The sequence below is a fragment of the Aspergillus undulatus genome (genome assembly GCF_047715775.1).
Source record: "Aspergillus undulatus strain CBS 261.88 unplaced genomic scaffold BDV17scaffold_30, whole genome shotgun sequence".
Classification (NCBI taxonomy): Eukaryota; Fungi; Ascomycota; class Eurotiomycetes; order Eurotiales; family Aspergillaceae; genus Aspergillus; species Aspergillus undulatus.
Genome location: NW_027396634.1, coordinates 194,303 through 217,462, shown reverse-complemented (window position 1 = coordinate 217,462; position 23,160 = coordinate 194,303). Strand labels below are relative to the sequence as shown.

General features: G+C 51.5%; 9 protein-coding genes across 9 annotated transcripts; 3 read left to right on the top strand and 6 right to left on the bottom strand.

Moving 5' to 3' along the window:
• Nucleotides 1-1,135: 1,135 nt before the first annotated feature.
• Nucleotides 1,136-4,329, bottom strand: BDV17DRAFT_115055 (uncharacterized protein). Its single transcript, XM_073753915.1, has one exon. It carries the CDS (start codon nucleotides 4,191-4,193, stop codon nucleotides 1,827-1,829), a length of 2,367 nt encoding a protein of 788 aa, XP_073614750.1. The 5' UTR covers nucleotides 4,194-4,329; the 3' UTR covers nucleotides 1,136-1,826.
• Nucleotides 4,330-4,520: 191 nt separating this feature from the next.
• Nucleotides 4,521-6,375, bottom strand: BDV17DRAFT_114855 (major facilitator superfamily domain-containing protein). The gene is made up of 3 exons (XM_073753912.1): nucleotides 5,914-6,375; nucleotides 5,805-5,861; nucleotides 4,521-5,753 (listed from the first exon to the last, which is right to left on the bottom strand). Exons 1-3 carry the CDS (start codon nucleotides 6,218-6,220, stop codon nucleotides 4,630-4,632), a joined length of 1,488 nt encoding a protein of 495 aa, XP_073614749.1. The 5' UTR covers nucleotides 6,221-6,375; the 3' UTR covers nucleotides 4,521-4,629.
• Nucleotides 6,376-7,143: 768 nt separating this feature from the next.
• BDV17DRAFT_114853 (uncharacterized protein) lies at nucleotides 7,144-8,184 on the bottom strand. Its single transcript, XM_073753911.1, has 4 exons — nucleotides 7,939-8,184; nucleotides 7,609-7,866; nucleotides 7,423-7,529; nucleotides 7,144-7,371 (listed from the first exon to the last, which is right to left on the bottom strand). Exons 1-4 carry the CDS (start codon nucleotides 8,018-8,020, stop codon nucleotides 7,318-7,320), a joined length of 501 nt encoding a protein of 166 aa, XP_073614748.1. The 5' UTR covers nucleotides 8,021-8,184; the 3' UTR covers nucleotides 7,144-7,317.
• On the bottom strand, nucleotides 7,886-10,161 carry BDV17DRAFT_114871 (uncharacterized protein). The gene has a single exon (XM_073753913.1). The coding sequence runs from the start codon at nucleotides 9,910-9,912 to the stop codon at nucleotides 8,350-8,352; it is 1,563 nt and encodes a 520-aa protein (XP_073614747.1). The 5' UTR covers nucleotides 9,913-10,161; the 3' UTR covers nucleotides 7,886-8,349.
• Nucleotides 10,162-10,910: 749 nt separating this feature from the next.
• sip5 (Sip5p) lies at nucleotides 10,911-13,724 on the top strand. The gene is made up of 2 exons (XM_073753914.1): nucleotides 10,911-11,421; nucleotides 11,474-13,724. Exons 1-2 carry the CDS (start codon nucleotides 11,029-11,031, stop codon nucleotides 13,502-13,504), a joined length of 2,424 nt encoding a protein of 807 aa, XP_073614746.1. The 5' UTR covers nucleotides 10,911-11,028; the 3' UTR covers nucleotides 13,505-13,724.
• Nucleotides 13,725-15,058: 1,334 nt separating this feature from the next.
• On the top strand, nucleotides 15,059-16,063 carry BDV17DRAFT_292185 (uncharacterized protein; the record flags this gene model as incomplete). The annotated part of the gene is made up of 1 exon (XM_073762319.1): nucleotides 15,059-16,063. The coding sequence occupies one exon, from the start codon at nucleotides 15,059-15,061 to the stop codon at nucleotides 16,061-16,063; it is 1,005 nt and encodes a 334-aa protein (XP_073614745.1).
• Nucleotides 16,064-16,363: 300 nt separating this feature from the next.
• On the bottom strand, nucleotides 16,364-17,720 carry BDV17DRAFT_265456 (putative G-patch domain protein). The gene is made up of 2 exons (XM_073758171.1): nucleotides 17,353-17,720; nucleotides 16,364-17,294 (listed from the first exon to the last, which is right to left on the bottom strand). Exons 1-2 carry the CDS (start codon nucleotides 17,452-17,454, stop codon nucleotides 16,374-16,376), a joined length of 1,023 nt encoding a protein of 340 aa, XP_073614744.1. The 5' UTR covers nucleotides 17,455-17,720; the 3' UTR covers nucleotides 16,364-16,373.
• A 21-nt stretch (nucleotides 17,721-17,741) lies between these two features.
• On the top strand, nucleotides 17,742-20,169 carry BDV17DRAFT_265455 (putative triacylglycerol lipase). The gene is made up of 3 exons (XM_073758170.1): nucleotides 17,742-18,623; nucleotides 18,672-19,025; nucleotides 19,081-20,169. The coding sequence occupies exons 1-3, from the start codon at nucleotides 18,261-18,263 to the stop codon at nucleotides 20,143-20,145; spliced, it is 1,782 nt and encodes a 593-aa protein (XP_073614743.1). The 5' UTR covers nucleotides 17,742-18,260; the 3' UTR covers nucleotides 20,146-20,169.
• Nucleotides 20,170-20,188: 19 nt separating this feature from the next.
• BDV17DRAFT_265453 (snoRNA-binding rRNA-processing protein NOP14) lies at nucleotides 20,189-23,079 on the bottom strand. The gene is made up of 2 exons (XM_073758169.1): nucleotides 22,769-23,079; nucleotides 20,189-22,719 (listed from the first exon to the last, which is right to left on the bottom strand). The coding sequence occupies exons 1-2, from the start codon at nucleotides 23,051-23,053 to the stop codon at nucleotides 20,290-20,292; spliced, it is 2,715 nt and encodes a 904-aa protein (XP_073614742.1). The 5' UTR covers nucleotides 23,054-23,079; the 3' UTR covers nucleotides 20,189-20,289.
• Nucleotides 23,080-23,160: the final 81 nt, after the last annotated feature.

Genomic DNA, 23,160 nt, shown 5'->3' with positions numbered 1-23,160 from the left:
CAGGTCAAAGGCACACCACGAATCCTTCTGAAAAGTCAAGCGCATCACGAGGCGGTTCAGGTCAAACTTCAGCAGGAATCCAATCAAGACAGTCTGAACGGAGGCCGAAGTGGGGCCAGGCGCGAGACATGGAACCCAGAGATTGCCAACCAATCTTCATGGCGTCTCCAACTTCCCCGTAAAATCCCCGTAAAATCCCTCGTGTCCGGCTTTCTCCATCTGATCACGATTCACGCATTAGCTCTGAGACGGCAAAGCCCCAGGGGAGAGTGGGATGGTGTCCGATTCAGTCTGAAGCTTGGCTGCTTCTGAACTCCATCTCCCCAGGTTTTCCCCCCCTCATTCTTGATAGACACGCGGGGACGACGGGAGCCACGAGCAGGCACTCAACAGGGCCTCGTTGTACTGATCCCAGCTTTCCAGTACCACCGATCCCAATCCCCATCGGACAATCCCCCCGAGCCCGACTCACACGAATCCGAATACAGGACCTCCGATAGGCGGCCCGATCCTGTCATTTACTCGCAGGAGCTGCTGCATCACTAGTGTGTCCCGCAAAGCCAGGCAATTATAAATGAAATCAATCCGATCCGGTTTCACGCATAACCCGGGGTCAAAGCTCATCCTGCGATGCCCTCTTGCGGCCTTGCCTTATCAGACTACAACTGCCTCGTACAATAGTCACTGCTGACTTGTTTTATTGCCTTCGAATCAGCTTCCCTGTTCCTCTATGCATAGAACTCAGCCGCCACCAAATAACGACTCGGGCGAGAGGAACAACGGACCAACCAGAATTGCGTACCACTACTTTTATCGTCCGATATAGTCGACATGGTCTCGTGCTCAGTTCAGCTTTTCTTTGTTCAGACTTCACACCCCGATCTTTGATTGCTTTGGGAACCTGTGGATAGCCTGGATCACCCCATAAGTCTGGAAACCACCTCAAGCTCAGCCATCAACCTGGATCGAGTGCTCCAACTTTGATCGGCGACTCCGTCAAACGCGGGGCAGACGTTGACTAGAGTTTTCTACTCCGTAGCTTGCTATACTGGTCCGCTGTGGCTGTGAAGTCCGGCTAAACGCGGGGTTTGAATGCGAATGCGGAGGATCCCACTGTCAACTTGTCAACCCCACACTAAGAAACGGCCAACGACAGGTTCCAGCATCGTCTCTCAGTCGATCGATAAAGCACAGTTCGATTTAATCATCGTCTAAATTACTGGAATCGGTAACTTGACGTTGTCGCGGCGTGCGCAAACCTCCGGCGCCCTACTACTTTATACTCCGCAGTCACTCGTAGTGGACTGACTGCCTAACGTAGCACGACCGACTAGTACTATCATCTTGGTGCAACACAGCTCGGGTATCTCCTCCGGGGTTTTTCTGGGGTTGTTAAGGATATTATTGGCCCTGCGTCATCGAATATTATGTTATTCCTCAAGGCGGTTCTCTGCACGGTGGCGCAGAATATATATCTGGCGCAGACGACATGTCGTCCGTGGATGTACTATTATATACTACTTGCCCTTCGAGTTAAGATTGTACCCTGAAGACGTGCTTTTACGACAGAAACTGTAGCTTAATACAGGTATCAAGTTCAATTGGGACTTAACAACGCGGCGAACAAGACAGAAAACATAGCAAAGCACCTGGAGGATATCTTGACGTGCAACCAAAACAAGAACCATGGCCATATGTACCCAGGCCCATCCCATATACACTGACATAAGCAAAAGAAAAGCAAAACAGAGGCATAACATCATAAAAATACGGGATGAAAAACAAGCTCGGGTCGTCGTAACATCACAAATCCATCCCTTCTCTATCTAGGCAGAACCACCACGGCCCATTCGTTCGATCGAGCCCATGATACCGCTGCGGCCGGGTGTGAAAACAGCAATGCCAGACTTTCCATTGCCGCCGCTGTTGCCTCGACCATGTCGGCTAGCCGGTGCGCCGATTCTTGGGATCTTCCTTTCACCTTGGTGAGAGGCCGAACTGGAACGGGACCCTGGTGGTCGTAGACCACTGGAGCTGATGTGAGGGGCTTCCTGCTCGACCTCTTCAGCTGGAAGAAGCTGATCGTGAGAAGGCGGTTCTGGCGTCATTTGGTCATTCTTCGGCTTTGATGACGACGGAGTAGGTTGATTCTGCATTGACAGCCACTCCTCCACAAGAGCCACTAGATCGCTCTTTTCAGCTCGTTCCGCCTTGAGGTCAGAGCGCAGCTGCTCACTATTGTCCTTGAGGGTCGAGATCTCTTGCTGAAGGCCGGTAATTTGTGCCTCGAGGACATGCTTCTCTGCCTCATGCTCCTCGTTCTCATGGGCAATCATGCTGGCATCAGGGCGCGCAGAATCCTGCAACGCTGCATCTCGCTCGGCCTTGACAGATTCACACTCAGCCTTGACACGCTCGCACTCATCGTTGGCAGCTTTCAGTTTCTTCTCGGCTTCTCGCAGGCGCTTTTCCCAACGTGACTCGTAGCTTTTCTTGAGGGCGGCAACTTTAGTCTCATGCTTTTCCTTATACAATGTGTGCAGGTCGCGAGCAACCTTCTCGACTGCATCCTGAATCTCCTTTGCGGTCTCTTCTGCCGTCTTTGGCGATGAGGCGGGGCTTTCGGACGCCCGATGCTCACAGACAGCTGACTTGCGGGCTGCAGTGAGTTGACTTTCGAGTTCGACTATACGACTTTCAGCTTGTTCCTTCGCCTTCTCCGCTTCATCATTCTTCTTCTGCAAGCGTTCCCTCTCTTGATCACCTTCGAGTATATCTGCCTTGACAGATCGCAGCACATCTTCCATTTCTCGGCCTCTCCGCTGCCATTCCGCCTGCTCAATTTCCAGAGCCTCCTTACGAGCAGCTTCATTGCGAACCTCTTCAAGAGCTTCTCCAACACGGCGTTCCGCATCTGAGACAGCTTTCTTGAGACTAGAAACCTCGGCTTCCTTTCCGCTAAGCATAGCTTTGAGCGAGGAGATTTCTGAAAGGAAGCCCGACTTCAAGGACTCCAACTCGCGAGGTGTAATAGTTGGAAGGGAACGAGGAGTGGGAATGGAAGGGATATCGAAATCCAAGAGGCTCATCTTTGCTGGTGATCTAATAGACTCTCTTGGGTTCCTCAAAGGCGACCGGCGGGAAGGAGAATATCTTTCGTGTTGTTGTATGTATCGCTGGCGGCGAGGAAACAGCTCGATTGAATCCGTAAAGTCAAGCAGGTTTGGGGTCTCACTGGACTGGCCTTCACTTTCTCTCAGATCTCTCTTTTTGGGAGTAGCAGAGTTAATGGGAGAGCCCATGTCGAGGAGGACGTTTTTCCTAGGGGACCGTTTTGCGGTGGCTGGAGTCGCTGGCTCGGTAGCCTCGCGTTTGGCATCGACGGCTTCGACAGGGGAATCTGGCAGAGGTCGCGGGCTCTTGAATGGAGAGCCCCCGGGCAGATGTGCAAACGCCGTCATATCCACGTTCGGAACCGCAGAGAAAGTACTAAAGCAGGTATCATCCATAGGATCGTGGGTATCGTCTATCGTGTCATCGTTTGTATCGTCAACGTCCTGATCATTTCTTTCACAAGACTTCTCTTGATTCTCTTCGCGAAGCACTGTACTCATGTCTTCATGTTGTCTTTCCTCCACCAGACTGCTTCCAATGTCTTGCTTCACGCCATCCTGGAGACTTTGGTCATGATTGTACCCTGAATCCTCGTCGACATATATATTGATTTCAGGACCGTCCCTTCGACCTGTTGATCTCTTGAATCTGTCGTTCTCGCCGGACTCGGTATCATGAGCATCAGGTGCTTGATCGTAGGAGCGCTTCAGGGGGGTGGCAGAAGGTTCGCTGAGGTCTCGCGACGCCTGGTACTGTTGTAGCATCTGCATATCTACCGTATCGTCCCTCGCATCGACTCGAAAAGGCGAGCTCTGCAAATCTAAAGATACGCCATCCTCATTGTCGGTTTCTTGATCCCGTGTGTCGTAAGCGGTAGCGTCGTAACCGAAACTTTGGCGGATATTTCTGCGCTCGCTATCGCCAAAATTCTTCGGGCTGAGGAGGGGGTTTTCCGTTTGGTTGTTCGCGGCTGTTAGCCTATCAATACTTGCTCGTTTTCCGGTGGCATTTTCGAAGTCTGATGACACAGTTCGCGAATTTTGCCGGGAGATCGTTAATGGAGATAGAGGATTTGACATGGTTGTCAGTGTTCGTGCAAAAATGAATGACAAGACCAATTGCAAATATACACAGTAAGAAGAATAAACAGTAGCTGCAGGCGAATTTGCTATTTTACTGTGCAAATAACAGCTCTCCTGGTGAGGTGTTGTCCTTGTGAAGGCAGGCAATGGTTTGTTTTGATGTCTTGCGACAGTTGCTGGGAAGTCAGTAAACAAACCTTACCGGAGCAGGATTAGCGGCTCCGCTCAAAGAGCGGTACAAAGCGGCAGTACGAAATTCAACTTCACCGCTCTAGACCCCACGTGAAATCGCTTACTCGTTTCAACAAGATAGAATATGCTAAATATATCCAAAGTAAAATCTTTCATTATATCATAAATATGTATATGAACACGCTAATATTAGTGAGGAAACAAATGTAGCTCTAGAAGCTCATGGTGCTGATGGATAAAATTAGGCACGTGCTGCAGTGTCAGCGTCCGTCACAATGATGTGAACGTTCTCCTTCTGATGGCGAGACTCTTCAGGAATAAAGTGGCAGTGGGCAGCCGGCTGGATGGAGACCGATGAGTATTTCTTTTGGGTCATGAACCAGAGCTGTAAAGCTCCGATGATTGCGACGAAAGCACTTCCCCACCATGCGAGCGCGGTGAATTCCATATCTGCACCTGCACTATATAGATACCCGGCAACAGGAGGTGCAACCGTGCGCGCAGCAGCACCGGCAGACGCAGCAAGGCCATTGATCTTGCCAAGACACGAGTCTGAAGGGCTCGCTTGCTTGATCAATATCAGAAGGACGGGGAAATCGATGATCGAGAGGATGTTGCGCGTGACCAGGCAAGTATAAATGCCAACAAGTAACTGTCCGTACGGCAGAAAGACGAGGAAGGGAACCATGAAGTAAGCCACTGGATGGAGGATAGTGACAATCACAAAGAGTTTCCATACTCCCAGGTAATGCGCCAGAGCCGGAAAGATGAGGCTCTGGATAAAAAGCGCAATGACGCCATCTGACGAAACAATCAAGCCGACAGTCCGGGTTGAGAGACCGAGTCCACCGGGGAACGTGAGGGCAGAGCCATCCAAGTTCGGTTCGCCGCGTGGGTCTTGGAGAAAGATGGGTAGGAGGTGGTCGTAGGTCATTGAGTGGTAGGTAAAGATCGCCAAAGCGACTATAAGCATGATGACTGGCCGAGTGAAGGCGGTTCGCTTTTGCGAGTCGAGTTCGGGCTTGGTTCCATTCTCATAAACTCGCCACGACTCCTCTTCATGTAGATGGACTTGGTTGAACGTGCCGTACGATTCCGCTCGCAGGTCGACACCTGGGTTGGCCATTGCCCCCGAGGTCGCTAAAAGAGGATGCTCTGCTGACGTATGTTCGAATTCGTTTGTATCAGATGGTTGCATGTCGGGATGAGTCTCTTGCAGGAACAGCCAGGCAAAAAGGATACTGGCAAGAAGTAAGATAGAACAGACAACATTAGGCAGGAGATATGGAAATTTGCCAAAGAGACCATCGTGAGAGAAGAAAGATGGATAGCTATCAGCAGGCTTCGCGAGCAAACCACCAATAGCTGTTTGCATTAGTATTTATCGCATGCAATACAAATGTATAGATAACTTACCAGGCCCAATGATAGTTCCGATGGACCAAACAAATGGCATCACGGCGTAAGCCCGAGCTATTCAAAAGTTAGCACATTTGTCGCTGTTTACTTTCAACTGGGTACATACGTTCATGCTCAGGTCGTTTGACAATTTCACCGACCATGGTCTGAATGACACCAATGTTCCCGTTCAGAAGGCCTCCAAGGCCTCGACCAAGAAGAGCCACCCAGTAACTGGGAGCACAGCCAACGATTAGGAGAGAGATGATTGTTCCAGTCAGCCCAGATATGATCACTGGCTTTCTCCCAATTCGATCAGACAAAGCTCCCCAAAACATGCCTGTGCAGGCCTCGACCAGGGAGAAAGTCGCAACCAGTATTCCAGCATAAAAAGATGCATCATTTCCGTCACCCATGTGAAAGTCCTTGACCATCGCGAACGCGAAGATGAGCGGCGAGGTAACCGCTATGGGCTCGGCGATTCGACATATTGCTATTACCTTAGTACGTCCGAGGAGCTGTCGATATGAGGCAACGTACCTAGGAAGAATAGCTGCGTAGTTGGAAATTTCAGGTCATCCGAAGTGGCATTTCTTTCCTGGTGGGTTAATGACATCTTCTTTGAACTCGCCCAAGTCTCTTACAACAAGCCCTCCACAACACCAAAGCCAATTTCCACCTCTTGCTTTGATATTTCTGATCTTGTTGATTTTGGCCCTTCTTTTTTGCCTTCTGGATCCCTCTTCTGCTTTCCAGGTGCAGTCCAGAATAGCTCTGCTCACTCTATGATCTCGATTCACCTTTTGGAAAGCGCTCTGATCTCAAACCGCCCAAGCAAAACAGATCGGAAGAAGGACAGACAGACGCGACAGAAAATATAATGACAACGGGCTGCGCAATGAGATGGGCGGCTGAAGATGCGAATGTCATCAGATAGTGGGTTGGAATGCGAACCTCGAAGGACGGGAAGGTCCTTTAAGAAAACGGCGGTTGAAAAGCGGAGAAAGATCCGATAGCCACCCGACCTTGGTAGCGAACCAACAGCAGTTATCAAATCTTGTTTGAAAGGTTTGCGATGCAATTCTTTTATTTTCCGCCAAACGATCCATGGAACAGTCGGGAACGGCATCTGTGAGATCGCCACTGGACCGTGCCCGCGGTCTTGGCAGAGAAGATATCGCATCCGGGCAGCACCTAGTATAGCGATAGTAGTAGCTAATATGCTTTAGCCTATGATGGTTAAGAGGAATGAGGTACAGGAAGGGAGACATAGCCCCTAATGCAAGGGATCCTGATAGTGGTATAGTTTTTGGTATAACGAATCCTCGGATTGGGTAGCTTGTCTCGGCGGCATAGTGTGCACGGGGACGAGATTTTGCTCCGACTGCCAATGCTGGAATTGACAACGTGTCATAGGGATTTGCCTAGAAGGAATCTCGAATAATGAGCTTTGCAACAAGGGCCATGCAACGTTTATATTTATCGCCTGCGATTATATACATATATAGCGTTTGAAAGCAACCAGATAGCGTTAGAGCCGAGGACTGTCGGAGACTGGGATATAGGACCTTCGTTCTCGCGCAGCCTACATATGTCAGTATGCACTTTCGCCAACCCATATGGAAGAATTTCATACCTCAATCCATTTTTGCACCCAGGACCTGAAGACTGCCCACAGTAAAAGGCCACCGGTGGCAATTATAAAGATAAACACGATCGCTTCGTCCTTTCTAGAATCCCTTTCTGTACAATAAAATGTGCATTAGCTCTGAGGCATCGCTGAAAGGCAGGACGGACCGCATGTCCTCTCATCGCAACGTACGGAAACATGTCGTAAAAACGTCCTCCTCCCTCGCGCCCTTGCAGGTGGGCAAGTCGTAACCCAGGCAAAATTTCCTATTACAGTCGTTGCAGCTGAGTGAGCGGTAGTTGCCGGCTCGTTTCTCGCCTTTGGTATCGAAGAGGTCGCTGCGACTGAGAAGGCTAAGCGTGCTGTGCAATGACGAGTCACCCTTGTCGGGGTTGAGAGGAATGATCGTGCTATTTGAGAAACACGTGCATTTGCAGAACGAAGCCGGCGCTGGACCAAGCAAGACTGTTAGCCAAAGTGCTCAAAAGATGATTGCATAGGTCGGGATCGTAGGAAGCTCACAGGAGGCTAGTGCAGAGGATGTGATGAAGAATAAGACGATGAGCACAGGCAGAAAGCGCCATGAACTATGATAATTAGTCATAGTGCTGTGAGTATATTATCAGTAAGAGCGGCGATATTTCGTCCTCCGTTTCTGAGCAAAGACGACTGAGATGTCGGATGCTGTCCGCAATCAAAGCATAGGTCGGCTTATCGGACCATCACGTGACACTGAAGGTATATAGCTATCTAGGTACGGAGCATTTATGGAGTATGAGCCGTGAACATATACCTGGGAGGATCTTCCTATGTACTTTCTTGCAGAGACCTAGTATACTGTGTATGTTAACTATCGACAAATGCCTAAAGATACCGTGACTATAAAGTAAAGGACAAGAGGATTACCATAGTAAAATACCCAGCCTATCAAAGCTATGACTTGCCTTTCATTCCCTTCCTGCGATTCTCCCTTTGCCTCTGTTCTTTGGCGGCGTCTCGTCTCCTCTTCTTCCAAGCACGATTGTTATCTCCTCGGTTCTCCCAAAACCACTTGACAAAACCTGACTCATCCTTTGAACCGGTGCTCGACTTGGGCACCGGGCTATCTATTCCTCCCAGCTCATCACTATGCTCTTGACGGTTCCAATTTATTGTTCTCGCGATTTGAGACGTGTCTGGTGTAGGGGCTGCACTCCGCAGACCCCGGTCTTGCAAGTCCCGTTTGGAGAATGGAGTAAGAGGTGCTAGATTCGCCGGTGTCTCCTCTTCTTCAGAATCAATGTCTTCCTGCCCAAAGAAACTAAACTGAGCTGGGGGTTCCGAACTGGGTTGCTTCTCATCGAGGGGTCTTTTGAAGAGCGCTTCCAGGGGGTGAACTTCTGTCGTCTGTTGGGAATTCGTTTCTGTTGGCTTCTCTTCAGGCGCTTCCTCAGATTCTGCACTCGACTCTTGCCTAGCGTTTTGAGAATCGTCGGACGCATTGAGTTGGTACTGCTTGGACGAGCTCACTTCTGACGCTTCTGATGATACGGAGGAGCTAGACGACGCAGTCTCATCACTCTCCGAATCGTCGCTATCTGACTCCGAAGATGACCCACTGGATGAAGTCCAATCTTCTGATTCTGTCGACTGTGCTTCATCCTCCGTCTTGAACTTGTTTTTGGTCGCTTTCTCCTTGTCCCCAGTGGCTTTGGCTCGTTTTGGCTTCTCCTTGTGGCCAGCGACCTGCCCTGGCCTGTACTGATCTTTTCTGGCCCGCTCGCTGGCGGGTTCCTTCAAGTTCCCGGCCTCGTCTACCCAGCCTTTGCCCTCTTCAAATGTGGAGGTCAAAGTATTGCCGCCGTCATCGGACCGTAGAAACGTAGGATGCGTCAGGGTTTGAGAAAACTCGTGCACAACAGTACCCGGCGCTTCCTTGCTCTTCTTGGATTTCTTCTTCGACTTTTCGTCCGTAGACGAAGATTTGTTTGGAGGTACATTCGTTCTGAACAAACACTCAGCCTTTTCAGTGTACTTGGACTTCAACTGCGATTTGGCCTTTTTCTCCTCTTTGTCTTTAGACTTTTTCTCCTTCTTCCTCCGCTCAGTCTTATCGTTTGAAGACTCAGTCCAGCCTCGCTTGACCTTTCGGTCCGTTGGTAATTCGTAACCATCCAAAACATTATCTTCCGCCTTTCGTTTCTTGGTTTTTTTAGTTGATGGTTTGTCGGTTGACGTGGCAATCTGTTCGTCCGTTGGTCGTTTATCTGGTCGAGCTGACTCTACTTTGAACTTTCGGCCCTTGAGAATGGATCCGTTCAATTTCTTCTTGATCTTGTCGGCCTCCATTGTTGGAAGGGTCACGTAGCCGTAGTTGTTCTCGGGGAATGTAGGAATGTCGTGAAAGGATACGTCGGTTGCAAGTGAACGGATGGAGGCGGGAAGAACTAAAGGGAGGAGCTCTTGGTTCAAGGGCGTAATGTGCAAGCGGGTCGTAGCTGGGGTTTGAGAAGTCATTTGCTGCGTCTTCGCGGTGATATTGACCGAAAAAAAGGTCTGTGTCCAGAATCACTGCTTTTTCCAAAGTGGGCTTACGCCTGTTTGACGATGACCCAATTAATTGTTTTTGGGTGAGCAGAAGTTCATAGCCGATAATCAGATTGCTCCCATCTCAACTGGTAGTCGATATCATAGATATTTCTGTCCGGACTCTCGATATCAAAAAAATCCATGTTTTTCCGGCAGAATTCCAGGCCCGGCGATAAGGCGGTGGCGCAGTAGTAGATAAATAATGTCTCAGGCTCTCAGCCACAGATGACATGTCATGCCAAGCCCTTATTAGACACTGAGTCCAGCTGCGCTCCAGCTGCATGAAAGCCTCCTGGACGAAGATCCTGATTGTTAGTAATATGATTGAGTAAACAGAGTGGTCAAAACTGAATGTATAAATACATTTAGAGCGTGCTTGTTTTCATGTGTCTTGAATCTCTTACTTCCTCAAGAGTGCTTGTCACATATTGCATCCGGAACTGGAGAGACCCTTATGTAATTATTACCCTTACGTCGCCGGTACCCCATTATTACAGTCTATTATTGAACCCAAAAGCACATCGGATCTGACCCTCCGCCCCCATATTGTCTCCTCCCCGTCGGCTGCCAGACGTTCATTTCGTCTTGTTTCCTGACATTTTCGTCCTCTCAGCCCTACCTTCATGATCCATACTTATTTCTGATCTCCAAACTCAAGTCTCCTTCGCTTCTTTTTGGCTTCCTTTTCGCGACATTCTGGCAGATCTTCGCATTCCGTGGTTGACCGAGAGTTAAACCGGACATCTGATCTCATCGCCGCTTCCACTTCCCGCCTGCGTCGCTCATATGGCCACATTGAGTTCATCATCGCTGCCCTATCTCTGTCTTTGCCTCCTTCCGATTGTGACCGGGAGTCAGCTTCAATAAACTGTCTTCGCTGAGCTCTTCTTCCTTCGCCCCTCCCTGTTCCCTCACCCACTGTCTCCGGACTCAGGTGTCTCCGCTTTCTTATCCGGGCCCTCGCGGTCTACCGCACTCCCACCCATCCGCCGGTCCGGGTGAACGACGCTCCCTCACCATCTCTTCACTATTCAGTGATCGAATATGGGTAATTCACAGACGAAAGAGTCTCGACCTTCTCTCTCACAGACGAATCGTCGAAGTCACCAATGGGGCTCTAGCAGCGGCCATGGAAGATCACCGTACGGCGACCGACACCACTCGGAGGGTTCAAGGTTGCACCGAAGCAGCAGGCCGGACCTGTCTATCCTCGGAATTGGCAGTAGCTCAGAACGCGATGCGACAACCATACTTGAGCACAGACGAGAGACGAAACAAGAGCGAGAGGCTCGTCGCTTGGAGAAGGAGCGTACCGCTCGACTCAAGGAACGGGAGCGGAGTATGAAGGAAGAGCATGTCGATGGGGGTTACTTGGTCACACAAGGTGTCTACACAGGGACAGAAGATTACAATAAGGCCATAGTCCGCCAATTGATGGTAATTCGAGAGAAACCTGCTCATGCGTTAAGATACTGATTGTCATTAACAGATCGAACGACGACTGGCGCCATTCTGGCGGGGCCTGAATGATTTCTCAGATTCGTGGACTGAGCACCAACTCATGGCAGTAGCACGAGGTTTGCCCATCCCTCCGCCAGATCAAATACCTCCAGAACTGGAATACAAGAATCCACCCAAGGCCGAGGAGGCTAAGGAGGCCTCAGACATTCAGCATTTGACTGTTCCCATAACGTCACGAGCTGCATCTTATGGTTCAGATGCTTCCCACTCCTCTACACCTGCTCACTCTTTACCTTCTCCCGCATCACCTATTGCCTCCGGAACCTCAAGCTCGCCATTGTTTCGGTCTCGAGCAAAGACACTAGCCTCGTTGACATCTTCCAAGCATAACTCACAGACCGAGTCAGCGCCTAGGGAATTGCAACTACCCCGGGACCCTTTCATCAATGGCCAACCTATTGAGGCATATCTGTATAAAAACGCCTCTGAATGTCCCATTTGTTTCCTATACTACCCTCCTTATCTCAATCGCACGAGGTGCTGCGACCAACCCATCTGCTCCGAATGTTTCGTTCAAATCAAACGCCCGGATCCTCACCCCCCTGAGCATGCGGATTCGGACTCGAACGCCCCAATTCCGGCCGACGGTACAGAACAATCAGAGAATCAAGATGTTCAGCTTGTGTCTGAACCTGCAGCATGTCCATTCTGCGTTCAGCCTGAATTTGGGGTGACCTATTCACCTCCTTCGTTCCGCAGAGGGCTGACATATGAAGCGAATGGCCGTCAAGCAACACCGGTGTCTTCAACCTCCTCCCTAACCTCAGCAACCGCTCCTCCTGGTGGTCGTCGGCGTGCGACATCACTGTCTACAACTGATCCGGCTGTTATAACTACGGATAAGGTGCGACCTGACTGGGCCCAGAAACTGGCAAACGCCCGGGCACATGCAGCGCGAAGGTCTGCAGCGGCAACGGCACTACACACTGCGGCCTATATGATGAATTCAAATGGCTCCGGGAGCGAGTCGCGGGGCTTCCTTGGTAGACGAAGTCATAACCGGCGCAATGCTGGGCAAGACTCCCCCGGAACATCCAATCGAAGTGGATCACCGGCACTACAAGCACTTGCATTCTTGACGGACGGACGGCAAGTCCGACGACAAGCCGAAGAGGTTCCCGACTTAGCCGAAGAGGGTCTTGCTCCCCCACGCAACAGCTCCCGAAGGACTCGTATGGACGACCTGGAGGAGATGATGATGATGGAAGCCATCCGATTGAGTCTGGCAAGCGAGGAAGAGCGGCGCAAAAAGGAAGAGAAGGAGGTGCGGAAAGAAGCCAAGAAGCGTGAAAAAGAAGCCAAGAAAGCGGAGAAAATGGCTCGTAAAGCCGGCCTATATAGCAACAACGCAAGTAGCTCGGCCTTGGACTCATCATCAGATCCTAGGTTAGGGAAGGCTACTAGCAGTGCTTCTTCCACTGCCGGCGAAGAGAATAACCTCCCGGGAAAGGGAAAGGCAGTGGAGCGAGACTCGCCGCCCCCGAGTAAGCCCGAATCAATTGAGTCTAACGGCTCTGATGACCTGCCACAGCAACAGCAGCAGCAGCAGACTGAATCGTCGTCTTCGCTTAGCCCGCCGGTGCCTCGAGAGCCCACCAAGCCGTCGCATTTACGCCATGTGTCCAGCGCTTCCTCCTCATTCTCTTCACTGGTCGAGTCTGTGTCCGAGGAACCGGGAGCTTCCTCTCAAGCAGGTGAAGGGGCCAGCTCATCGACGGAGCCATTGTTCAACTTTCGCAGCCTAGCCGCCGTCATCGGGGATGAGGATAAAGCGGATGAATCGGCCGAACATGTCGAAGACACCACATCTCGCGAGACACCAGAAGAGTCATCATCGCATACACCGCATACGAAATTTCCATCTGAAGAGCCCTTGACGTCAACTTCTGACGCAGCCGTGGAGGAAGCTCCAAGACTCGAGGAGAATCAAGAGTCTTTGGTTCCCAAAGAGGTTGAGGCACGGTCAGTAGAGCTCAGGAACCCGGAGACCACATCATGACATTGCCTGATCTATGTTCTTTTGACGTGTCGAATTCCGACTTGAATCGAGTTGACCTTATAACATCAGCGGTACAAGTCATTCTTTGTGACATTCATTGATTCCTTGACAGAAAAGCGAATTTCATTTTGTCTTACTATTGCACTCATTTTGCGGGCATTTGTTTCACTGCGGACGCATGTTTTCCCATTGGCATATCAGGATCGGAGGTCTCTTTCGTTATATACATACAGTGCTATAGAGTTTGATTTCCTATGTTTTCATGTGTACATTGGAATGGGCAGCCAGATTGCATATTTACTATGACGGCACAGGAAGGAAGGGGCGACAACATCGGTGATTTTGGAATAAAGGAATGCAAATACATACAAATTGCACCCTAAGCTAAGGATGTGACATATCTGACATGTAAACGCAGCTGCGGCGATGGCTCGATTGGATGAGACGAATCGGAGCAACCGCGGACTGGATGACCGAGCGTGGGATCGTTATCCTCAGAACAAGGAGGGGAGATGAGGCGTGTGGGTTTCAGGAGCCTTCCGGCTTGGTTTCAAGGACTCGCGCTCCACTGCTGCGACTCAAAATCTTGATTCTGAAATTTGACACAGCAAGTCAATACCTCGTATCTCCGTCTGATAATGCAGTCGCGATCGCGAGACCCAAGCCCAGACACATGAGCGACCGTTGCACCTGTACCACGTCGACCATTGTTGCTGAGAAGATCGACATGCAGCCTGCATTATTGTTCCGTTGACAAGATTCAAGATATCAAATTCCCTGGAATCTGAGCCTGACTGACAGTAACGAGTGGAGTACTGATGGAGTCGAAAAAACGGGAGTTCAATAGTTAATTTCACTAACCATCGCCAAGGGTTGACCAGATGGATTTCTGGGCACTCGATCCCCGCCCTACCAATCACTCACCCTCGCGCTCTCCGGCTCTGTCGGATCCTAGATGGAAACCCTGAAACCGATGGCATCATGGGATTCATCATTATTTCATGGCAAACCTCAGCTGCCTCCTGCTGCAGCCAATCTTAGCTTGACAGCAAACGGGCAAACTGCTGAGACGCCAGAAGAAGCAAATCTAGGCAACAGCGCCGCCGAACGATCTCCGGCCAGTCGCGCGATGGCATGGCATTCCATCATGGATTCTGATTCGGACTCGCGACACGAGGTAAGAGCCGAAGAGGCCCACCGGCATGGTGCGATGGTGTTTGGTGAGTGGCCGAAGTGTGATCTGATAGACTGATAAAATCACAAGTCTCGCGGTGGATCCGTGGTTCAGCCTCTGCGAAATCCTGCTCGTCCCTGGAATACTACTCTGCTGCATGTTTTACTCGCCTGTGTTTCTCCTTTTCTTGCCCTCTCTTCTGGTGACAGTTTGACACTCCAGATCTGCGGTGGCTGGCTGTCTGTATCTCGAGTGGCTGCTTTCTACATCCAAGCTCCCTCTCATACCAGGGACTCACTGCACTGTCCTCGTCGCAGTCATATTTTCTCTGAATTACAAACGATACCGCCGCCAAAATTCCCCTCTTGAAAAAAAATAATATGGGCGCCTTGGAAAAGGACCGCCCTCGCGGCCTGCGAGTGCCGTCGCTTTCCTCCTTCAGATCTAAAAACAAGTCGTCGGAACCAACTCCTACAATCCAATTGCCTTCGCCCTCGCAGCTTTCTCTCCAGGCAGATTCTATCCCGGTGTCTTCGCTCAGTCCAGCAGACAAAGCATTGCCCCCGCACCCGCAGTCCTTTTCTCCCTCTTCGCCGGCAAATCCCTACCCATCCCCGCCGCAGACATACAGCAGTCAACCTGCGCCTGCGCCTGTCCAGAACCCCAGTCCGATTCAAACAGTTGGCGTTGATGCCGCCTCTCTTACTCGCCAAGCCCCTCCTCCCAACAAGCCTATACCTCTTCCTCCTCAGTTCCAAAACCCACCGGCTCGGCGCCCTAGTCCTAGGTCTGTAACGGCGACGGCGCCAGCTCCAGCATCAACACCAGCTCCAGCACCGGCTCCGGCACCGGCTCCGGCAACGGTGCAAGCACAAACACCAGTATATGCGCCTGTTCCTGTGCCCCCAGTGAACCCCACCGTCGCGCAGCGGAGAACCCCACCATCAAGCGACGGGGAGCCCGAGAAGAGACATTCTAATGGCACGAACGACTCATTAGAAGACATCATACCCGAGCCCGCCCCCGAGCTAGACAGCACCAGCGGTACACCCAATGAAGCCCCCTCTAGCGAGGAAGACGACAGACCCTTCACGCCGCCAGAGGTCGAACCAGTTGCTGTCCCGCTAAACAAGCTGCATTATTCCTGCTACCAGGACCATTGCGCGATGCCGACGGCTGGGAACGTTTGGTATGCGCTTCCCTGCATGACCTGCCAGAAATTCGACCGCGAGATCCGACATCGATGCGTATTCTGCTGCCTGCGCGTTTGTACTGGGTGCTTTGAAGAGTTGAAGAAATGCCCTCGTCGCTCGCTGGCGCAGTTGATGGAGACGATTTCAGTTAATGGGGATGCGGAGGGTCAGTCGTCTACGCTGCAGGTTTAAACTTTTTCCAAACTTTCTTTTTCCGATATGGACTTTCTTCAGCCGCCATATGTTTACAACCTTTCGTGGCAACCTACTTTTTCTCACGGCCATTTACTTTCTTCATATCTCTCATTGCTGCCCCAGTCAAGGCTCTAATTTGCGATGCTCATATGTCTGTGTATGATCATAATACCCCCATTAGGTTGATGATTTGTCTCTTATGTTATGGTACTTGACTTGATACCAAAATCAACTATAGCATTGTCTATAAATCTAAACTCCAGCCCATGCAAAATATATTACAGAACTAGTGTATTATGGAATGTCATCAGTCGTGGTCCTCCTCGGTCAAACCAGGACACCCTTCCAACTCCTCCACCGTTTCGTAGCGATACTTGCACCAAAAGCAGTAGAGATGCTTTTCGCGGAGATACAACACCAACCGACTCAACCGCTCAACCGGCTCCAGGGCATTGAATTCATCCAGCTCGGGGTCCTCTTCCTCCAATTCTTGTTCGAGAACTGTTGAGAGATCACGCCCGCCACCGAGAGCTTCATGGTCTTCTTGGTCTAGAGTCGAGTCATTGTACCCTGGTAACCGTGGATTCGGGAAGAATGAAGTTGGCAAAGAATGTTGTAGCATATGTCGGGTTTGAATAGCGCGCTCCTTTTCTTCCCGCTCGCGCACAAGCCCGCGATATAGTACGTTTACTTGGGATGTCGGCTTGACGTTGGCTTTAGCTTTAGCTTTCTCGTCGTTTGACTTTGACTCAATCCCGTCTTTCTCTGCCTCGCCCTTATCTTCAGCACTCGCAGAGAACAAACCCGCCTGCCCGTTCTCATCCGCATCCAACCTCTCCGCAACCTTCTGCGCAGCATGAATCTGCGCCTCCATCCGCTTATTCTCACGCTCCAGCCGCACCCTCTCCCGATAATCACCCTCCTCAGCCTTAACCTTCTTCGCCGCCTCCTCAGCCTCCTCCCGGAATTTGCGCTTCCGTTCGCTATCCAGCCCGATTCCGCCGCGGTCTTCCTTCATGACCAAGTTCAACGGCTGTGACCGATCCTCTGATGAAGGACCGTGGGTGGGTTTGCCCAGCGCCTGACCGGGCTTGAATCCCAGCTTCGCCATCATCTGGAAACCCTTGTTGGAGGGGTTGAGGGTGCTTGTTGCTAGTGCTTCATCGCGTTTTGCGGCTTCCTGCGCGGCGCGTTCAGCTTTGGAGGGGACGCGGGCGCGGGCTTCGGCCTGGAATAGTGTGTGGGTTAGTAGATGCTTGAGATAACGTAGGAGGGGTTCAAAGAACCTCTCGTTGTAGTCGGCGCTTCTTCTGCGTAAATGTTTCCTTTTGCTGTGGCTCTTCGATGATCATGTTCATGTAGTCATCTTCCTCTTCTTCCGCGGCCATTTTCGTGCGGGGTTGTCGGTGAGCTAGAATTCAAGATTCGGGAATTAGGACAGCGGCAAAGATGCTGGCCTCGGAAAAGCGCGATAGCTCAGGACAATTATTAGATTGACCTTCCTATTCTGGGTTAATCAGAGACCGGGGTATAGTCGGGCGATGCTGGGGGGAAATTATGAAGACAAAAGAGTGACTTGGAGATTTGCGGGGAAAGTCCGATGAGAAGAAATGGGTTTTTCCCACTCCGGCTAAGTGTTGTTGATGGAGCACACCGTCTCGTCCAATCTCTTCTCTGTTGACCGGTACAGCCTCCCTTAGTCCCTTTCTCCATTGACCATCTCCATCCTGTGATCAACTGCCTGTCAAGCTGCGCGGGGTTTGTCACTCCGCAGACTCAGAAACCCATCAAACTGCGGTGCAGCATGCAGCGTCGAAATGCCATCCTAATCTCATCCTCAGGGGTCTCCCTGCCAAATTGCTTGACTGTCTGACAAAACATACGGTGTAAGATTGTGAGCCTCGAAGGAACAAATCCCTGGCTTCTAGGGCCCCCTTTCTCATTGTTGAATCTGGACGACAACATCAGTGGCTGCGATAGCGCCTGGTCGATCATCAATCACCGTCATCGATGTCTCTCCACCTATCCTTGCATTGGGAAGCCAAGCTCAGTTATACTAGTCATGGCGTCGGAAATATCGGCTGCGCTCGTTCAACTCCATCCAGTGACGGGTCCAATCCCTTGTTGGTCAACATGCCAACAAGTGGAAGAGGCAGGGGCCGTCCAATAATGGCGACTGGCTCGGATTCGAGGGATGCATGCTTTGGAAGTGACCGCGTCCGTGCCCGGTACCCCGCGAAAGGCTTGCTTCTCCAACCTTGGGATTGTTTTAAATACCGGGCAGCCGGCACTATGCGTGGGCTTTGTACCTCGCCGCCTGAACTTCAACGTCCGGACAATGTTTTGGCTTCCGGTATTGTTGGCCGTGCTATCCACTCTAGCATCTGCTAGAGAGGTCGTTGTAGATCTTGGATACGCGCAATATCGGGGCCAAGCATTTTCAAATGGCATCGCACAGTGGTTAGGGATACGCTATGCTGCACCTCCTCTTGGGTCATTGCGGTTCTCTGCACCGCAGGATCCGGAGGAGGTGGGCGGAATTCAGGACGCATCTCAGGTACATCTCTCTCGCTCAAGGCACATTCGACGCTGACAATAGATTCAGCATGGCCCCCTCTGTATCTCGACTGACGAATACCCAATTCCAGCGGGTATGTCGGAGGACTGTCTCTTTCTTGACGTTTATGCACCTGCAGGATTCAGAGGGGACTCGTCCGGACTTTCACCCGTGTACGTCTTCATCCAGGGTGGCGGGTTCAACAGTAACGGAAATCCCTATTATAATGGAGCCGGTTTGATTCAAGCCTCCGATATGAATATTGTCGTCGTTACATTCAACTATCGCGTCGGTCCGTACGGCTTCTTGTCCGGCGCGGAAGTCCTCAATGACGGCAGTGTGAACAATGGTCTTAAAGATATGATACAGGTCCTTGAATGGGTTCAGAAGCATATTGAAAAGGTAGCTCTTTCGAAAATCATTTCGCCGGTAGCGCTAACTAGAGTCGGACATTCAGTTTGGCGGTGATCCGGACCATGTAGTCATCGGAGGCGATAGTGCAGGAGCAGCTGCTATAACCCTACTTCTCTCCGCGTACGGCGGTCAAGACGACGGCCTTTTCCATGCTGCTGCCGCCGAATCGCAAAGCTTTGCTCCAATGTTCACCATAGACGAGACACAATTTGCCTACGACGGCCTAGCCCTCCGTACCGGCTGCAATGGCGCGGCCCACACGCTCTCCTGTCTGCGTAGCCTCGACGTTTCCGTTCTCCAGCGCGCAAACATCGCCACGCCACTCCCCGGCGCAACAGAACCACCCATCTACTTCTACGGACCCGTTGTTGACAACGACCTCATCCCAGACTACACCTACCGCATGTTTGAAGAGGGCCGATTCATCGAGGTGCCCGTGATATTCGGCGACGTCACGAACGAGGGCACATCTTTCGTCCCAGAAAACCTGACCTCCATAGCAGCAACGAACTCCTTCCTCCAAGCCCAATTCCCCACCCTGACCCCGCAACACCTCAATCGTATACGAGAATACTACCTCCAAGACATCGAATCCGCTCCACTGTACCCCAATGCAACTCGCTACTGGCGGCCAGTTAGCAACGCCTACGGCGAACTCCGCTACAACTGTCCTGGCATGGCCATGTCCAGCGCGTTCGCGGACGCCGGCGTCCCTAGCTGGAACTACCATTACTCCGTCCTAGACGCGGCGGACGAAGCCAATGGTAAAGGCGTCTGGCACGTCGTCGAGCTCAACGCTATCTGGGGACCAGAGAATATGTGGTGGTCGGATGACATCTCGAATCCACCGCCAGATTCGTACTATACCTCTAATGCGGCTATCATTCCGGTGATGCAGGGGTACTGGACCAGTTTCATTAGGAGCTTTGATCCGAATACGTTTCGATACCCCGGGAGCCCGAGGTGGGAAACTTGGGGTGGAAAGCATGGGGAAGGGTTCGAGCGGTTGTTCATTCGGACGGGGGAGACGAGGATGGAGAGTGTGCCATGGGATCAGCGAGAGAAATGTGACTACTTCATCTCAATTGGAGTGGAGTTGACACAGTGAACCCCGATCATACCAATTAATATGGTAAATACGATAATACAAGGATAGTAAACTTTTTGTTCCGTTTCAATGCTCATGAAATATATACAGGCGGCAGTAACACCGAAACAACCAGTCCATATAACAATATTGAGCACAACAAGGCTACCTCTTCCCCTGTCGCATCCTCTTCTCCCTCTCGTAAGCATTCGCCTCTCTCCCCTCCTCATTCTGCACCTCAGCAACAAGCCTCCGATACTTCTTCTCATACTCCGCATCCTTCTCCTTCTTCTCGCGCAACTTCTCCCTCGCCACGAAGTTCGCGTCCTTGCGCAGCTCACGCATAGCACCCTTCCGCTCACGCTTGTACTCCGCCTTAAGCTTATTAAGCTCAGCACGCTCGCGGTTGGGGTCGTAGTGCTTGTCTGGATTGAAGGTCTCTTCGAATTTAGGAATTGCCTGTTTAACGGCGAGGGGTTTGTGGTTGTGCAGGAGGAGGGGGCGGCGAGCGAGACGGGAGTTTGAGAGATGGGTGGATAGGCTTTCGAGAGTAGAGGTGAGTGGTTTGAGGGTTGATGAGGGTAGGAAGACCTTCTTGTTCTTCTTGTTTGTGCAGGAGGCCAATAGATGTGTGAGGACGGCCTGGGCTTGTTCGAAGATCTCCGTCGAGGCGGATTTTGTGGACCAGAGGCCTAGTGCTGTGTTGAGGAGGGTTATTAGGGTTGTAATGAGGGCGAGTTTGAGTTCCTCTGGCTGCTCCTGGGTTTTAATGATGTCCCAGAACTGGAGTTTGCGGGTGTTGAGGGACTTGGATGGTTCGAAGCGTAGAGGTTCCGAGGGGCTGCGGAGGGGGAAGGATCCCAGGGAGGAAGAAGGCTCTTCGGGACTAAGGATGCACAGTGCGTTGAGGACGTAGTTGAGGAACTCAGGCATGTAGCGCTTCGATACGGTCTGGTACTGCACGGCTAGACTTGCAGCGTAGGTGCCCGTGCACAGATCGGAGAGTGTGTTGACGGGTCCTTGGCCTAGATACCTAGCGAGGCAGAGATGAGCTGGTGTGGAAATGGCGTGGAAGTGATCGGAGGTAGGGAAGATGGTGGCAATGCCAGTCAGGATGACGAGATCTCTAGGTTTAAGGGCAAGGGGACGCTCTGTAGCGATTTCGCGTAGCTGAGCCCTGAATTCTAAAGAGACACTCTCGGGATAGCTCTTGGTAAGAGAGTGAATGTGACGAAGGACGTTTTCCACAATGGCGAATGGAGGGTGCTCGGGCTGTTCAGCCATGTACGCGGCATGCTGGACAAGGATGCTGGCGAAGCGGCCGAGCTTGGCCTTGTTTTCGCTGTGGAGACGGGGGTGGTGCAGGGCTCGAGTTCGCTGGATGATCGTAGGCAGATCTTGGTAAGAGACGTCTTTGACGGTCTGAAGGAATTCCTCGTGGGTGCTCGGGCACGGATATGTGTAGGCAAGCTTGTCATCGGGTGCTTCAGATGCCGCTGCAGCGTCAGCCTTATCTCCAGGCATAGTAAGCCCGTTGATGTGCTCGTCCTCTTGTTCAGATTCCTCCTCAGACGATTCGCCAGGCTCTTCTTCCTCTGAGCCACTCATATATTCGTCATCCAAGCTAACGTCGGACCTCGTTTCTACAAGGTCGTCAAGGATAAAGTCGTCTTCGTCGTCAACACCAGCAGGCCGTGATGTTGAATAATTCGTGGGCTGCTGCAGCCCAAAGTCTTTTGCATCATCTGGAAGAGATTCGTCCTCGTCGGAGCTCTCGGCATCTTCCTCGTCACCCTCACCCACTGCTTCGTCCTCGCTGACAGATTCACCGCGCATTCGGCGGAGTCGCTCTTCCTCGAGCTTCTTCAACCGCTGCGCTTCCTCCTCTGCCTTTTCTTCCTCCGTCTTTGTACGGTCCGTGGGCATTGATCGTTTGTCAAACGTCAGCTGCTTCAGACGCTGGTCGTACTCCTTCTCCATGTCTCCTTGAGATTGACCCTGCAAGATGGCCGCACGATCGGGGTTCATCCCGGCGAGATCGTCCTTTGGCGGTTCTGGTTTCGGGTGGGGTTTCACTCCTCTGAGCATATCAAAGAGGTCGGGTAGTCCCTTATCCAACTCTTCGCGTAGATCATCGTCGTCCTCCTTGGCCTGTTGCCGCTGTGCTTTGTGGAACTTAGACTTGGCGATAACTTCCTGCATGACTTCGTGCTTCGACTTCTTCCGCTCCGGCACTTCCTCCTCGTCTTGTGAGCCGGGTTCCACGATTTCACCATCATCATCGAGGAATCGCTTCCGTTTTCGAGGCATTTCAGAGTCCGACATGTCGTCCGCTTCTACGTCTTCGTTGAAATCATCCGCCCCATCTCCGAACGATAGTGATTCACCCTTGTGTGTAAGTGTGAACTCTTCCTCGTCATCTTCCTCTAGGTTGAACATCGAGTCCTTCCGTAGCTTCTTCTGGCTCGCTCTGGCGAATCGTTCTGCTGCTCTTTCTTCCGGAGTCATGGTTGGGTCGTTTTCACCGAACCGGCGATCCATAATCCCACCAACCTTATTCTTGCGATCCATTTCCTGCAACAGAGTTTGGCGCCGCTGGAAAGTGTCAGCATACAGACATCCACCTGAGATTAATTTCACCTACTCTTTCCTCACCAAGCGATTTTGTAACTCCGGGCCGGTAGCGCCCTGTAGTAGATTTGTCGCCATCTCGCGTGGTCACATCAAACTTATTCCGCGAAACTGTTCGAATCTCAAAAGGATTGAATCGTTCTCGGATGGCTTCGAGAGCGCTCTCGCGCTGGGCTCGGTTCTGCGCATTCCCACCGGTCTTCGCATTTTGGCGTTTCTGCTTCTTGGACTTTTGAGGACCCAAGACACCAGTGTCGCGAAGCGAGGCCTTCAGCTGCTTGAGCTGCGATGGAGGCATGATTGCGCGGGGTGTCGGTGTAAAGGAGCTCAATCTAACACCGAAATTTCTGGATGCAGAAAAATATCGGCTCACCGCCCAACTATTCTGCCGCTGTCGTTCTTTCC